General features: G+C 34.1%; 1 protein-coding gene across 2 annotated transcripts in view; it reads left to right on the forward strand.

Annotated features, from left to right (window-relative positions):
• The window catches only part of KNDC1 (kinase non-catalytic C-lobe domain containing 1), a 1,471,539-nt gene that overhangs the window by 654,896 nt on the left and 798,663 nt on the right, over positions 1-17,980 (forward strand). For both annotated transcript variants that reach the window (XM_044056877.1, XM_044056878.1), the window contains exon 14: positions 16,879-17,765. In XM_044056877.1, coding sequence (XP_043912812.1) covers positions 16,879-17,765 — 887 coding nt within the window. The remainder of the gene's footprint in view (positions 1-16,878; positions 17,766-17,980) is intronic.

Genomic DNA, 17,980 nt, shown 5'->3' on the forward strand with positions numbered 1-17,980 from the left:
GAGTTTCCATTTACTAACCATTTTTAAAATTATATCATTAAAGGTTTCTTTGATTATATGAATAAAAGTTCTTAGCTCTGCTTGAGAAGTCCCTAAAGGTGAAATAACATTGTCCCATACCTCATATCTTTCTATTTCTCTTTCTTCCTTCGAAGAAAATCTTAACAGTACAATTTCTTCCTTGTTTTATAACAGATGTTACTTTTTTTGCTTTTTTTCTTAACCATAGCTGCACAAGTTTTTGACTTACCATCTCCTGTTTTTGTATCAAAAATACCTCTTCATTTTGAATTTTGCCCATTATATTTCCTCATGCAAAACCCTTGTTACTCTTAGGTTCACATTTCTCACACAATTTCTTTAATAAAATATCCTGAACCCTCCTGACTGTAGAGTTGTAATGATACATCCCTCGCCATGCTGATTCTCTTCCTAAAATAGCTGCTGGAAATTTTCTTCTGAATCTAGAAAAGGCTGGACTGCGCCCTTCTGTTTCAAAAATATCCACAGAAAACTTGACTGCCTTCCTACCATCATCTCCAACCACTGGAACTCCACTAGAAGGAATATATGCCATTATCTTGATTCTCTGACCTCAGACACATACAGGAGGATTAACTGCATCCTCTTCTCTCCTCTTGTCTTTTAATACATTTTTAAGCTGATTTGAAAGCTCAACTGCCTCCTTTCCAAATCACTACCAAGCAACTCTCTCAACTCCATTGCTGCAACTCCCTGCTTCTTTGTGCAGCCACCATGCCAGAAACAGAAGCAGGATGTGCAACCAAAAAAATGGTCCCCCTCACAACAAAAAGTGTAGAAGTGTAGAGGCCCTTTATATTGAAAAATAACTCTCTACAAATTATTAACATATTTACAAATATTTAGATATGTAGAAATATATAAATATGCAAATCTGTGTGTACACATTCATAATTTCCTTTATAGTCTTGATAAACTTTCATCCGTATTAGGCTCCCACTCTTTTTTCTGTAGCTACCATCTGATTTAACTTAATATTTTTAAAAACTCCAAAAAAGAACTGGTAAAATAAAAAAGCAAGCAGGCTGTAAGTACTCCAAACCACACAATTTATGTGAGCGCTTTTATCAGAGATAATGCTCCAACTTCACACAAAAGAAAAGAAAAGACAACAATTAACCACTTTATATACTTACAAGTGGATGCAATTAAACCAATCACAAATTAACCATCAGTAAATTACATTCACTAATTCATGTGGGGTTATAAAAACATCTAACTCTGTTGTGGCAACAGTAAACAATTCAACTAATACAAGATATATTCTCCATTTACAATATGTATACTTAAAACCATTTACAAAACATATCAGAAACCTATACATAAATACATGCATGTAATAAAAATATATACGTTAAAGATTAAAAATTAACAAGGTGCAATACCCTTTTAGCTAAAATACTAGGGGTGCTAAACAGTTGATGCAAGTGTGGGTAATTATAAAGTAAAAATTAAAATTTGAATGATTATCTGCAATCATTCCTTTTCAAATACTGTTGGCAGTATAAATATATATGCTAAGTTTACTGTTTTTCCCATCAGCACGGAATTTATTAAATAAGACTTTTTTCCGAATGATCTGTATGTTCTACAGAAAAGACATGTTTGCTTTGCTTTTTTACCAATATAATTCATTTTTTCTTTTACTTCTTCCTAATTTACACATTCTTCATCACTTATTTCAGAACGATCTTTTATGTCCTCTGTATTATTTTTTTCCTCTATTTTTTATTCTAGTTCTATAACATCTAAATTTCTTCTCTTTGTTGATTTTCTTCCCTTTCTTTTTCCTATTTTCATTTTTGCATCCATCCAAAAATGTCCAATTTTATTGCATTTATAATATTTCAATTCACATTGTTTGCATCATGTCCCATTTCCTCACAAATGCATTTTATTCTGTCAGTTACTTATCAAATGCTCTTCCTTTCCACAGAAAAAACCTGTTTTGGTGGTCCCACTGTTTTACAACCTCCCTTTCCCCCTCCACATTTATCATGCTTGGCATGTGTAGCATTTTTTTTCTTTCTAGTTTTTAACACAATACTATAATCCCAGCCACCAGTCCATAATAAACCCTCTCATTCTACCTCTGTTTGAAATTGTACATGAATCTTTTTTGTTTCCCTCTTAAATGCTTTTATCACGTAAAGATTCCATGGGTTACATTCTTACTTTTTTTCATATTCTCTAAAAAAAATTTTCCATTGAAAAACTTGTCTTAAATATAATGTCACAAAATGTCTTTCTGTTAATAAGAACGCATGCTCTTTCTTCGTGTGCTTTTACACCCAAAGGATCTATTAAATTGTCCCACACTTCATACCTGTCCATTTATTTATCTTCTTTAGTTTGAATCCGTACCATGAACTTGCATTTTTTCATTTTCTTCTGCCTTCTTTTCTGTTACTCCACTTTTGCTTGCTTTTACTTTCTCTGCATATGTTTTCTTTTCCATCTCACCACTATTCTTCAGGATAGTCTCTGTATCCTGCTTTTGTATTTTTTCCATAATGTCGCACCAGGAAACATCTCCTTCCTTTATTGGCACAAACTGCACTGCCATTTCTTTAAATAACTCATCCCACAACCCTCCCAACTGCAGGGTTTGTAATTATACATCCATCATTTGCCGACTCATCTTCATCAGACAGGTTTCTGTGTGACATTCCTCTGAATCCTGCATACATTCTCCAGTCTTGATATTTGATTTTGCCTTAATTACTCCATCAAATCCTTCTCTCTCCATCTGCCTCCCTGTTTCTCCAGGCTGCCTCTTTGGCTGAAATGGAAACAGGAAGTGCTTCTTCAAAAATGGTTCCCACTCACAACAATGATGAGTAGGATTTTATTTGTAAGCACATATATATATATATATATATATATCAGACTGCGGTGGTGGTGCTGCGGTAGCATTGTCGCCTCATAGCAAGACGTTGTCCCATTCGAGTCTCAGCTAGAGTGTCTTCTGTGTGGAGGCATACGTGAATGGGGGTGTGCCTTCGTTGAAGGTTGTGTCAGGGCTGGTAACCCGGTACGTAAAAATCCACTACCAATCATTAACGGACCAGAGTCCCGCTGTGGTGACCCCTAACCGGGAAAAGCTGAAAGACACACACACGTGTATATATATTTATATATAAATATATATATATAAATAAATATATATATATATATATATATATATATATATATATATATATTTATATTCAAACACGCAGAGCAGTTCCCCTATGGCTTGAAAAACAAACAACAAACAACCCTTTGGAAGGTAGCAGATGTCAAAATCGAAAGAAAATCAGTCGTCGCTCAGTAACTATAACCAATCTAAAATAACAAAATTTTAATGCAAAATAACGTGAGTGCTTTCGCGGAGTTCACCTCCGCTTCATCAGATAATACTACAAAGAACAAGCACAGTTTTTATATAGAAAACATCACTCAATTAGCCAATTGGTAACCAATTAGCATTATTTAAAGCTATACTACATTTCATCTTGAAAATAAAAAATGTATATATTAACTTAACTAAAATTGTCATATGTTGCATATTTTACAAACCATGCCTATTCAGAATACAATTAATATTATGAATAGCAGGCAAATTATTAACTAAAGTGGTCAAACCAGAAGACCTTAAATTATTAAAAATATTTAAAATTGTTAAAAATATGCACAACCACAATGTAGTAAAATAAAACATACGCTGCCATTATATCAGCGTAATTTCCTGCCCTTAAGGATAGGTTTAATACTCACACTCTCATTTAGCCTGTAACCCTAATGCGATCCCAACCTTAGTATCCATCTAAGCTCCGCTTGCTCTGTCAAATTGCTTATATCGCCCAATCTAATATTTGGATACTGTACATGCAGTACTTGAAAGCAAAATTGATGGTCAGATCCCTCACTCAAAATATGCTTCGCTATCGCACTATATTCCTGGAGTCTATCCACACAGTATATATGGTCCCTAATCCTCTCTCTGAGGCTCCTATTCGTTTTACCAATATAAAATTTAAAACACTGTGTGCAGTGTGCCACATATACAACATTTCGAGTGTGACAGTTACTATTATTTCTAAGTTCCCATAGATAACCTGTATTGGGATTTTTAAAGAAACGCGACTCATCAATATAAACACATTGTGGGCAATATCCACATTTCTTAGTCCCTTGTAGGGCAGAATTAATCACTCTAGATGCTTCATTCACATTCCTATAGCATAAAAGCTGTTTCAGATTGGTCATGTTACTGTACGTGAACTTGGGTCTTAAACCTACTAAATTACTAGTATCCTCGTCCACCGTCAGTATATTCCAGTTGTCATTTACGGCCTGTCTAATCAAACCAGTATTACTTCCATAAGGGAGTACTAATGCAACACTATTAAAAGAGTTGTTGTAACGAGAACTATGGTCAGAGCTTAACCTATTGCTAGAAAAATATGGTCTCGCTCTATCATCTCGTTGTTGCTTGACTTCCATAAACTTCCTATCAATCAAATGCTCACTATATCCTCTAGCCATAAAGTAACTTTTTAGTTTATACAATTCATCAACAAAAACATTCTCATCACTACAGAGACGTGACACTCTATACGCCTGTCCTTTAATGATGTTTGCAAAGGTGGAGGGTTTATGCATACTACTGGCATGTAAAAAGGAAGCTTTATAGCACTCCTTCCTATAAACCGTTGTATTATACTTACAACCTGACTTAAATATAGTAACATCCAGGTAGTTAATCCTATCACTGGAATAATTTAAAGTAAATTTCAAAAAGGGGCTGCTGGCATTGACCTGCTGGTATAACGCATTCAAAGAAGTAACATCACCTTCCCATACAAAAAACAGGTCATCCACAAAACGCCTATAGCATAAAATCTGTGCATGCCTTAAAATATGTACCTGCTCCCATGCTACCATCACTAGATTTGCATATGCATTCGCACAGCTCGTGCCCATCGCAACCCCCTTTTTTTGCAGGTAACAGTTCTCTTCAAACAGGAAGACATTATTTTCGAGAACCAATTCAAGCAGTAGGCATATAAAATCTATCTTGTGTACATCCATCGAACCACAACTTATTAATAAATCTCTAATAATCAAAACACCAGTCTCATTGGGTATACATGTAAAAAGAGATTTGACATCCATGGTAGTGAGTATAAAGTTATCTGAAATGTCAACAGACTCAAAAAAACTCATATAAACTCGATAGGAAGTGCTGTGTGTCACATAACACATAGTCATATTGTTGAAGAACTTCCTTTAAAACTGAGTCCAAGTAAATAGAGATGGGCTCGGTTACCCATCCAGCTCCAGATACTATGGGTCTAAAGGATGGTTGATAACAATTCTTATGTATTTTTGGCAATCCGTACATCCTAGGTATTAATGGGTACTCTACAGTAAAATAGTTAAACATATCATCATTCAATAAGTCAAGTGCTTTGCACTCATTCAACGCTCTATTAACAGTTTCATGTATGCATCCCACCACATCAATTGTTATTTTAGTGTAAGCATCGCTCAACAGCATATTCATCATGGTATCTGAGTAATATGAGCTGTCCATTACCACGATCAGACCCCCCTTATCGGCGGGTCGTATGACTATTTTATCATTACATTTCAGACTTTTCAACGCTCGTCTTTCATTAACAGTTAGATTATCTGGATAGTTTCCATGAGCAGCATGATGTCCGTTGTAAATGTTTTTTTCCACAGCTTTAATGAACAGCTCAACATTGGGTGGAAAGCGCGGTACAAAACTGCTTTTACATTTAAACGACTGAGCACCAATTGGATTGTCATTTCCAAGCATTAACTTTAAAGATAAATTTCTAGCAAACATTTTAACTGCTAAGAGATTATCACTGACATCAACCTCCATAGACGGAACAAAGTTAACTCCCTTGTTCAATAACGCAATTTCATACATATCTAGTTCAAGACCCGAAATATTCCATACTAAGTTGTCGTGTTCCATAACTTCATTAAAGTACATACCTGTTGAGTCTGGGGGTAATCTCTCTTCGATACTTTCTGCTCGTCTACATCTAACGACCTTTTCCTCCCCTGTCTTATAGGAAGTGGAGCTAAAGGAAAATTTCCAACTGGTACTCTATCAAGAGGTATTTTCCTTCTCACATCCATACCAGGATGTAATGATTTTTCACCAGCCTCTCGTTTGTTTAACCCAACAGCTGATTCAGCTGGCGTAGTGTATACTGATGACGACCTCTCAGGGGAGTTTAATACTAATGCTGATATAGGATTATTGTCAGATGGACGTTCCACGTTATCTGGTTGTTGTCCCATCTCTTCAGACCTCGGACTATGACGTATAGTTCTTTCAGGCCGTCTATCTTCAGCCGTAGTTACCGACCTTCTCTGCCAGCGTCTCGTGGTGTTGCCTACTTCCGAATTCACTCCACGCGAGATCCGATATGTCTCACTAGTTGCTCTTGGCCAAACAAAAACGTTACTATTAGCAAAATCTTTAACGTCTCTAAGCAATTTATTCTTCTTAGCCTCGAGGAGATTCCTTTCGTATCTCTGTACTTTATCTATTAGATCATGTAGAAACAAATCAGCTTGGTCATACCCAATGGCATTAACCAGATCTTTTTGTTGTTCAACAATATTATCACGCAACGTAAATTCTTCAGGTTGGAAAAAGTCTATCAATAGTTGTATATAGGCTTTGCTTGCCCCCAAATTTATCTGTTGCCATTTTGTTAAAAGGTCTGGGTAGAGATTACCATAAGTTGGCATGTTCAGAATGCGGAGACCTCTGGGTATCACATTGTATTGTAGACTTGCCTCTAAGTGGTACCTCTGACATATTAACCGTTTATATCTATAGACATTATTCTCAATGTCCTTTTTTAATGTTCTCACCATTAACTCATTACTATTGTCCACATTTAATATTGGTAGAGGATCATCCACATTCAGCTGCAGTAGTGGATTCAAATTGTTCGTAAGAAAGTTCCTCATTCTGGCATGTGAGTCAACAACACTTGGAATATTTACTTGTTCAGATCCTGCTCCTTCCATAACGACACACCCTAGTTGGAATGGATTCATACACGCAGAGCAGTTCCCCTATAGCTTGAAAAACAAACAACCCTTTGGAAGATAGCAGATGTCAAAATCGAAAAAAATTAGTTGTCGCTCAGTAACTATAACCAATCTAAAATCTAAAATAACAAAATTTTAATGCAAAATAACGTGAGCGCTTTCGCGGAGTTCACCTCCGCTTCATCAGACAATACTACAAAGAACAAGCACAGTTTTTATATAGAAAACATCACTCAATTAGCCAATTGGTAACCAATTAGCATTACTTAAAGCTATACTACATTTCATCTTGAAAATAAAAAATGTATATATTAACTTAACTAAAATTGTCATATGTTACATATTTTACAAACCATGCCTATTCAGAATACAATTAATATTACGAATAGCAGACAAATTATTAACTAAGAAGTGGTCAAACCAAAAGACCTTAAAAATTATTAAAAATATTTAAAATTGTTAAAAATATGCACAACCACAATGTAGTAAAATAAAACATACGCTGCCATTATATCAGCGTAATTTCCTGCCCTTAAGGATAGGTTTAATACTCACACTCTCATTTAGCCCATAACCCTGATGCGATCCCAACCTTAGTATCCATCTAAGCTCCGCTTGCTCTGTCAAATTGCTTATATCGCCCAATCTAATATTTGGATACTGTACATGCAGTACTTGAAAGCAAAATTGATGGTCAGATCCCTCACTCAAAATATGCTTCGCTATCGCACTATATTCATGGAGTCTATCCACACAGTATATATGGTCCCTAATCCTCTCTCTGAGGCTCCTATTCGTTTTACCAATATAAAATTTAAAACACTGTGTGCAGACTCAACAGGTATGTACTTTAACGAAGCTATGGAACACGACAACTTAGTATGGAATATTTCGGGTCTTGAACTAGATATGTATGAAATTGCGTTATTGAACAAGGGAGTTAACTTTGTTCCGTCTATGGAGGTTGATGTCGGTGATAATCTCTTAGCAGTTAAAATGTTTGCTAGAAATTTATCTTTAAAGTTAATGCTTGGAAATGACAATCCAATTGGTGGTCAGTCTTTTAAATGTAAAAGCAGTTTTGTACCGCGCTTTCCACCCAATGTTGAGCTGTTCGTTAAAGCTGTGGAAAAAAACATTTACAATGGACATCATGCTGCTCGTGGAAACTATCCAGATAATCTAACTGTTAATGAAAGACGAGCGTTGAAAAGTCTGAAATGTAATGATAAAATAGTTATACGACCCGCCGATAAGGGGGGGTCTGATCGTGGTAATGGACAGCTCATATTACTCGGATACCATGATGAATATGCTGTCGAGCGATGCTTACACTAAAATAACAATTGATGTGGTGGGATGCATACATGAAACTGTTAATAGAGTGTTGAATGAGTGCAAAGCACTTGACTTATTGAATGATATGTTTAACTATTTTACTGTAGAGTACCCATTAATACCTAGGATGTACAGATTGCCAAAAATACATAAGAATTGTTATCAACCATCCTTTAGACCCATAGTATCTGGAGCTGGATGGGTAACTGAGCCCATCTCTATTTACTTGGACTCAGTTTTAAAGGAAGTTCTTCAACAATATGACTATGTGTTACGTGACACACAGCACTTCCTATCGAGTTTGAGTTTTTTGAGTCTGTTGACATTTCAGATAACTTTATACTCACTACCATGGATGTCGAATCTCTTTTTACATGTATACCCAATGAGACTGGTGTTTTGATTATTAGAGATTTATTAATAAGTTGTGGTTCGATGGATGTACACAAGATAGAGTTTATATGCCTACTTCTTGAATTGGTTCTCGAAAATAATGTCTTCCTGTTTGAAGAGAACTGTTACCTGCAAAAAAGGGGGTTGCGATGGGCATGAGCTGTGCGAATGCATATGCAAATCTAGTGATGGTAGCATGGGAGCAGGTACATATTTTAAGGCGTGCACATATTTTATGCTATAGGCATTTTGTGGATGACCTGTTTTTTGTATGGGAAGGTGATGTTACTTCTTTGAATGTGTTATACCAGCAGGTCAATGCCAGCAGCCCCTTTTTGAAATTTACTTTAAATTATTCCAGTGATAGGGTTAACTACCTGGATATTACTATATTCAAGTCAGGTTGTAAGTATAATACAACGGTTTATAGGAAGGAGTGCTATAAAGCTTCCTTTTTACATGCCAGTAGTATGCATAAACCCTCCACCTTTGCAAACATCATTAAAGGACAGGCGTATAGAGTGTCACATCTCTAGTGATGAGAATGTTTTTGTTGATGAATTGTATAAACTAAAAAGTTACTTTATGGCTAGAGGATATAGTGAGCATTTGATAGGAAGTTTATGGAAGTCAAGCAACAACGAGATGATAGAGCGAGACCATATTTTTCTAGCAATAGGTAAAGCTCTGACCATAGTTCGCGTTACAACAACTCTTTTAATAGTGTTGCATTAGTACTCCCTTATGGAAGTAATACTGGTATGATTAGACAGGCCGTCAATAACAACTGGAATATACTGATGGTGGACGAGGATACTAGTAATTTAGTAGGTTTAAGACCCAAGTTCACGTACAGTAACATGACCAATCTGAAACAGCTTTTATGCTATAGGAATGTGAATGAGGTATCTAGAGTGATTAATCCTGCCCTACAAGGGACTAAGAAATGTGGATGTTGCCCACAATGTGTTTATATTGATGAGTCGCGTTTCTTTAAAAATCCCAATACAGGTTATCTATGGGAACTTAGAAATAATAGTAACTGTCACACTCGAAATGTTGTATATGTGGCACACTGCACACAGTGTTTTAAATTTTATATTGGTAAAATGAGTAGGAGCCTCAGAGAGAGGATTAGGGACCATATATACTGTGTGGATAGACTCCAGGAATATAGTGCGATAGCGAAGCATATTTTGAGTGATGGATCTGACCATCAATTTTGCTTTCAAGTACTGCATGTACAGTATCCAAATATTAGATTGGGCAATATAAGCAATTTGACAGAGCAAGCGGAGCTTGGATGGATATTAAGGTTGGGATCGCATCAGGGTTATGGGCTAAATGAGTGTGTGAGTATTAAACTTATCCTTAAGGGCAGGAAATTACGCTGATATAATGGCAGCGTATGTTTTATTTTACTACATTGTGGTTGTGCATATTTTTAACAATTTTAAATATTTTTAATAATTTTTAAGGTCTTTTGGTTTGACCACTTAGTTAATAATTTGCCTGCTATTCGTAATATTAATTGTATTCTGAATAGGCATGGTTTGTAAAATATGTAACGTATGACAATTTAAGTTAATATATACATTTTTTATTTTCAAGATGAAATGTAGTATAGCTTTAAATAATGCTAATTGGTTACCAATTGGCTAATTGAGTGATGTTTTCTATATAAAAACTGTGCTTGTTCTTTGTAGTATTGTCTGATGAAGCGGAGGTGAACTCAGCGAAAGCGCTCACGTTATTTTGCATTAAAATTTTGTTATTTTAGATTATTTTAGATTGGTTATAGTTACTGAGCGACGACTGATTTTTTTTGATTTTGACATCTGCTACCTTCCAAAGGGTTTTGTTTTATATATATATATATATATATATATATATATATATATATATATATTACAGATTATATATTACATATTTGCAAATATTAACATGTCTTGATACATTTATTTACATTTGTAAGTATTCCCCACATTCTTTTACTCATAACCAAAACTGTATATTTTCCAATACCTTTGCCAAAGTCCATTTCCCATTATAATTAAGTTCATTGACTCTCTCTGCATTGCAACATAAATAATTCTGTCTATTTTCCTTACTACTACTACTTGTCTTCATGCTCCATAATAACCATATTCTGTCATGTCAGTGTTCAAATATTCATATTTTAAATACTTTTAAACCATATTATGTTTACATATTTCTATCTATGAATTCTTAATTCTGTCACATTTTAAAAATTCATGTTCTGCAGTTTCTAATTCCCCACACTTATTACAAATTGCATCTTGTTTTCTCTTATACTGCATATTAGCATTTACAGGCAGTTTATTTATGGATAATCTCCATAAAAAGTAATTGCATTCCTTTATTTTTTATAGTTTGTATAGTTCCTTAATATAGTTTTTTTTTTTCATATTCATTTCAAGGTCTTTCCATGGGTTAACAAAATAAAATTGCATTATATTAATGTACAATTCCTTTCTGTTCTTTTCTGTTATATTCCGTATGTTCCATAATACAATTTTATTCTGATATACTTTTATTTCTTCATTGATAATACATTTGCCTCTTTTCTTTACTTCCATTCCTTCCCATTCATCTTTATATTTACAATACATTATCATTTCTATCAGCTCTTTTTCTTTCATAATACTTTTTCAAACTTTATATAAATATAAAGATGATGCATGCAAAATAAGATTAATTAAACCTAGACGTCCTTGGTCTTCATATACAATTTTCCTCTTTTAATTGGGTTCAGTCTAGAATCTTAAATAAATGAAAATGTTGACATTAGTTCTTTTTCATATTTTACAGGTATCAAATAAACATTTACTTACATACGCTAGTCTTCCTAATATCATACTATTGATTAGATGTGCTTTCTTTCTGTATGAAAACCTATATGTTTTCCAGAACATAAATGTCCTTTTCTTTCATCATTTCCTCCCATTGTTCTGTTTGTGCCAATTTTTCCCAAATTTTATTCCTAATATATCTATATACTTGTCATTAAATTCATCCCCTCCAATTGCACCTTTAAAACCAAATCCTTTTTTCATTATTTATATTTAATCCAATTATTACCAACATTGTATTGTTTGTAATTATTGCAATATCATCTGCATAAGTGCATATTATTGGCAGTTGTACTTATTTTACCATTTTATAATTTCCATTTCTTGGCATTTTGTTAGTTTCAGAAAGTTATATTCATAACCAATAAAAAATATACTACTGGCTGGATACCCCTGTCTTGTTCCACTTTTGATTTTTATTTCATTCCTTGTCCATCTGTTCACATTTAGTTTCACATACTTTTTCTCATAAACTGATGCACTCTGTTAAAACTTTTTCAGTTGTATGTTGCAAAATCCCCATAATGATTCATGTATGTTACCATATGCTTTACTTGTATCCCCTATCAGTATTTTTTATCTCTACTTTCTTATTGATGTTGTCAATTACCTGTCTTATTAGCCATAATAATTCTTGACTTCCATTCCCTTTTATGCCAAATATATTTTGGTCCTATACTTCATTTTGCATTGTACTCTTTTTGCAATTACTCTCATAAATATTTTGTAATCTGTGTTATTTAATGTTATCAGTCTCCAGTTCTTTATCTTATGTCTATTCCCCTTTTTTATTATAAATGTTATCACTCCAGTGCAGATTTCTTTATATTTAATCCCTGTTTCTAGCTATTTATTCATCACCTCAATAAACATTTTTTGCCAATCCTGCATTTCCTTGCATATGTTATATTTGATTCCATTTATTCCTGTTGCATAATTTGTGGTTATATCTTTCATAATTTCATTTAGTTCATTTATATTTATTCTTTTTTTCTAGATGCTCATTACCTTCTTTGTTTAATTTCTCTCTCATATTTTTCTATATTCACCTCTTTCTAAACAAATACATTTAATACATGTTCTTTAATTATTTTATATATTCCTTCTTATTTATTAATTTACCTTCCTTATCTTTTAATTCTCTTATTTCTTCTTTCATGATCTTACACAAATAAGATGCTACCTCTTCTTTTTTCCTTGTAATAAATATTTTTGTTTATATATCAAGTTATGAATCTTGATCAGTCATTTTATATATTTCTTTCTAATTTTCATATTTTTTCTCTTATACATCTATGAATATTTCTTGACTTACATTTTATATTTTTCTTTTACATTGTTTCATTTCTATACATTGTGAGAATACTTTTTTATAATTTTCTTTAAAATGTGTCCATAATACTGTCCATTTTTCATAGAAATCTTTCATACCTATATTATGTTTCCAGAGTACAATACGTTCCTTTCTTTCTACTAAATCCAAATCTTTTTCATTAATTCTTTTTATTCCTTTTCCTATCTTAATATATTCTTCATTTTCTTGTATTTTCATCCAAATCACTATATGATCAGAAAATCCATTATACTTCCTTTTTAACTTTGACACTTTCTCAAATTAAAAAATAATCTATTTCAGTTTTCATTTCTCTTATATGTACTATGTTTATTTTCCCATAACTTTAACTTACCACGCCTCATAATTTCAGTAACTATTTTAACATTACAATTTTTTTTCTCTTAGGTTACAGGTAAAATCCCCTGCTATTACTATATTCATAATTACACATACATAATTAAGTATACTCCTTTTTGGTAATATGTGCATATAAAGTTGCACTTCTCTATACATATTTTCCACCTTATGTCTAACACTGTTGTTCTACCTAGTGCTACCATTGTAACATTTAATATTATAATGTCGTCTTGACGTAATATACATATGCCTGAACAGGTTTCTTTACCTATGTTACAAATAACAGTACGATTCCAAAGTGTTTTCTGTTTGTGTTCTTTCTTCTGTTAATAATCTTATGTCCTCTAATATTACTTCAGCATCTATTCCAGCATCTATTCCAGCACACCATTGTAATATACTAATTCTTCTCTTAATGTTCTTCAAACTTTTCAAATTTGCAGCTAATATTCTCGGCTTTTATAGAACAGTTCTTATAGTAGAATTTCCTATCCTTTACCTTATTTTCTCTAAATATGTTTTTTAAATTTTCTTTTTCTTTTCCTAACTTGTTTCCCTATAGAATTATTTCTACCTTTTATTTTATGTCATTCAGGATCTTCTTCACTTGTCTCGTATGTTTCTTTTTCTTTTTCCTTATCTGTTTGTTTACCTTTTTGTATAACCTCTACATTAATTTCATGTTGCTGTACTTGTTCTTGTGTCACCATTTCTTCCATCTCTTGCATGTCTCATTCTAGCCATGAGTGTCCAGTATTGCCACATATCTTGCATTTTAAATAACACTTTTTTTGCATTATGTCCTCTATTACAACACAAATGACATCTTTTCTTATCACATTCATTAATTAAATGATCATCTTTTCCACAAAAATAACAAGTCTTTTGTTTCCCTGTGTACTTCACAAAATCTTTATTACCATGAACAATAATACTTGTTATATGCATCACATTGTCATTTTCCATTTTTAGTACTACTCCACATTCCCATCCCCCAGTTCAAAGCCTTCTTTCTTCATAAACTTTATTTGCAAAGAGGTATTGGATACTATAAGTCAATAGATTCCATTTTAAATCTATAGGTTCAACCTCGGTTCTAAATCGAACCAATATTCTTTTCTTTGCCAGTCTATAAAAGGGCTGAATAACGTAGTCTGACCAAGGATATACATTCTTTTTTGTTCATTTTTTCCTATGAAATTTTCCATAAACTGCCTATTCTCATATAAGTTACAGAAAGTCTCATTGTTAATAAGAATAAAAGCTCTTACTTCTTTGCAGTAATACCTAGCAGTGCAAGCAAGGAGTTCTACACCTCATATCTCCTTTTTACTGCTCATTCAAACGGTATAACTTCTCCATTTCCCCCCTTCTTCCCTACCCCTCTCACAGTTCATGCATATAGCTTCTCACTGTATTCACCTTTTCCTCCAATCTTCTGTTTTTTTCCATTATGTCACTCCATGATGCTGCATTGTTTTCTGGCTCACTTTCATTAACCATCTGCAACAAATAATCCAGACTGGAGGGTTGTAATACTTTCTTTTTGGTTCCCAGTTTCTTCAGCAAACAATTTTTACTGAAATACTTCCTCTGAATCAGCTTGCATCTCCTCCACTAAAACGGTCTGCTCCAGTACCTCCTCCTCTTCCAATTCAGATGAATCCTCCTTCCTCTGCTCACCATCATTTGTTACTTGTAATGATTCTACCAATTCCAGACTTTTCAATAACTCCTCAGCTAAATTTTGTTCACCATAGTATCTCCAGTCTGCCTTTGGACCTGGGACAAAAATTGGAGAATGAATCTGTAACACCCAATGTCTCTCCCCTGTGCCAAAGTGTAGGGAAAGTTCCCGTATGCCCTGGCCAACTTTTCCTTAGTAATATATACATACCATCTCGGGTCTCCCCTAAAAAGAGGCTACTGGCCAAGTTGGACTAACCGCGTCAACAAAGGATAAATAAAAGTAGCTCAATTTAGAGATTAACATAGGTGACATGTTACTTATAAGCAGTTAAATGTGGAAAGGAGGAATGCAATTCCAGGTGAGTGATTTTAGAGAATACTCTCTCACAAATGGTGAGAATAGGGCCTCAGTAACTGACAGCCATCTGTTTTTCTGAGGGAATAAATGTGACTTTTAATGTTGAGTTTGATAAGGAGATGATGGCATACCTGTCATGAATATTTTTAAAAGTGAATGTGTTTAAGAGCAGAAGAGTTCTAGATAAGTGTGGTGATAGATTTCTTCAGCACTGACATAGTAGTGGTGTCTGACACCAGCTAGAATAATTGATCTCTAAGAGGCGTTACTACTTATCTCAGTCACTGGTCAAAGTGTCACTAACTGTTTTTCCCCGGCTATTTTTCATTGACTCTCACAGGTGTGTACTGTTCTTTTACAGACATTGTAACAATCCCATTCTTGCAGTTGCATAAAGTACTGAAAGTAAATTGTATTTTTAAGGACAGAGACTTTGTCAGCTTCAGGTGCCCTTGCAGAAATTTCTTCAGTGATCACTCTTAGTCTGCTAGAGTACTAAGTTTACTTTCATTCCATACTTCACAATCAGAAGTAATCCCATATTTCCATTTATTCTAGCCTTTGTTCACACCCAGCAATATACTAATGTTTCTTTTTTTCATTCCAGCCTTTGCTTCACACTCAGCAGTAGTAACAGAGAAAATGTGTATCTCTATAGCCTGGAGTTCCAGAAAATTAGTAATTTGGTAGACCCACTTTGACAAAAATATGATAGAACTACCAATGCTTTGTGTAGGTTTTTACTGGGTCAGGAATCTTAACCATAATTGGACATATAATACAAAAGTAAGTAGATTCCTACTGCAAATTTCTTGGTGTCAGACAAGCCCAAGAAGGTATGCACGGAGGAAGTTAATTAGCACTAAAATCCCAGGCAAGGTTACAGATACTTAAGCTATGCTTACTTGTGTGCCAACCATACCTCTCAACTGTACAAATTTTTGTAAAATGCTCAGATTTTGCCTCATATTTTTGGTCCATTTTTCATAAATTGTCTTTTTTAGCAAATTAGTGGCAAACCATTAAAAACTGAAGTTCAAAAATAATGAAGGACATTTTAGTTGCAGACTTCACACTGTTCAGAAAATTCATGCTAATCCAAAACCTGTTCTCTCGACCTCTTAAGTTTGTAAAAACAATATTTAGAAGCTGTCCCTGGTTTTGGGCCTTTGTCCAACTTCCTTTTATGGCTTTGTCCAGATTTTTTGCTCTAAGAGGTTGAGCGGTATGGTGCCAACTTAAAACAAATTATATGGAGAGAAGTGTACTGTTGGATAATGAAAAGTTGTCTACATCGTGTATCATAGTGTATAGTTCTATTGTTGCTGGGTAATGCATTTGCTATTAATAGTACTTTCAACAAATTTCCTACCTTAACATTTAGTATGTTTGCTATTTAGTACTGAAAGTTCTCAGAAAAATGCAACTGAGAAGAAACATGTAAAATCAATAAAAAGGAAAATACAACAGAAAATTGGAGCAGTACCAATGAATGAAATTGAAAAGGATGCCAATTGTGGAGGAACTGCAGTGCCATATTATTCCAAATGGGATTCCCCTAGCAATAGAAGAATTGCAGAAAGTGACTCGCTTGAAGAATATCCTAAAGAGAAAAGTTCTAATGATTCATTTCCTTCTGTGGGCCAGACTGCATCAGTTATTACTTTGAATGAACAAAGAGAGGAGCAGATGAAAACTGCTTTGTCCTCATCTTTTGACAATTTGACTGTTTCTAACAGTTCTCAGGTGAATAATTTCCTTCTGAGACAGGACCCCAAAACAGGAGTTCTTACATTAGTACCTGTTCAGGTAGCTGTGCCAGACCAGCTATCTGGCATGCAGTTTCAGACTGCCACATATGACCTGCTGTCAAACCAACAGGTAGTGCCTTTCCTTGCAACAGATGCTAAACTGAATGCAAATTCTCCTGCTACTGCTACAAACAGCATTATGTCAAATGTCTGGCCAAGGCAGAATAACAGACTCAGTGCTAAGGACCTAGGTGCAGAAAGTCCATTATCTGGTAAAAAAATAACACAAGAGTTAGTTAAACTTAACGTTGAAGATAAGCCTTTGTCTGAAAGCAAAGATGTCAGCAAATCAACAATTGTTTCATCAGAATGCAGCCCGTCAATATTGACGTTCCAGATTGCTGGTCACCCACACGTGACAGATGAGACCTCAGTTGATGCTAAACTGATTTCCCTGCGTAAGGTGATACAGCATATAAAGGAGGAGTTCGCCTTTGAAGGATACCTAGACAATGGAGTAGAAGATGCTGCTATGGGTATGTAACACCATTTATGTTAGTTCCAGAAGCCATCTCAGCAGCAAAATTCTAATATATATTTTTTGTATGAAACACATTGCTTATTTTATTCATGTAGTGGTTCATTATATATGCATTGAAACAGGTGTTTTATATACACATACAGTAATTTGCTTTGTGAAAAATGCTCTATAACCCATTGAGCTAATTACTTTTGAAGCAGTTGCCAAATG

This window comes from Protopterus annectens, chromosome 14.part0 (genome assembly GCF_019279795.1).
Source record: "Protopterus annectens isolate FY-2018-M chromosome 14.part0, PAN1.0, whole genome shotgun sequence".
In the NCBI taxonomy this organism is placed as follows: Eukaryota; Metazoa; Chordata; order Ceratodontiformes; family Protopteridae; genus Protopterus; species Protopterus annectens.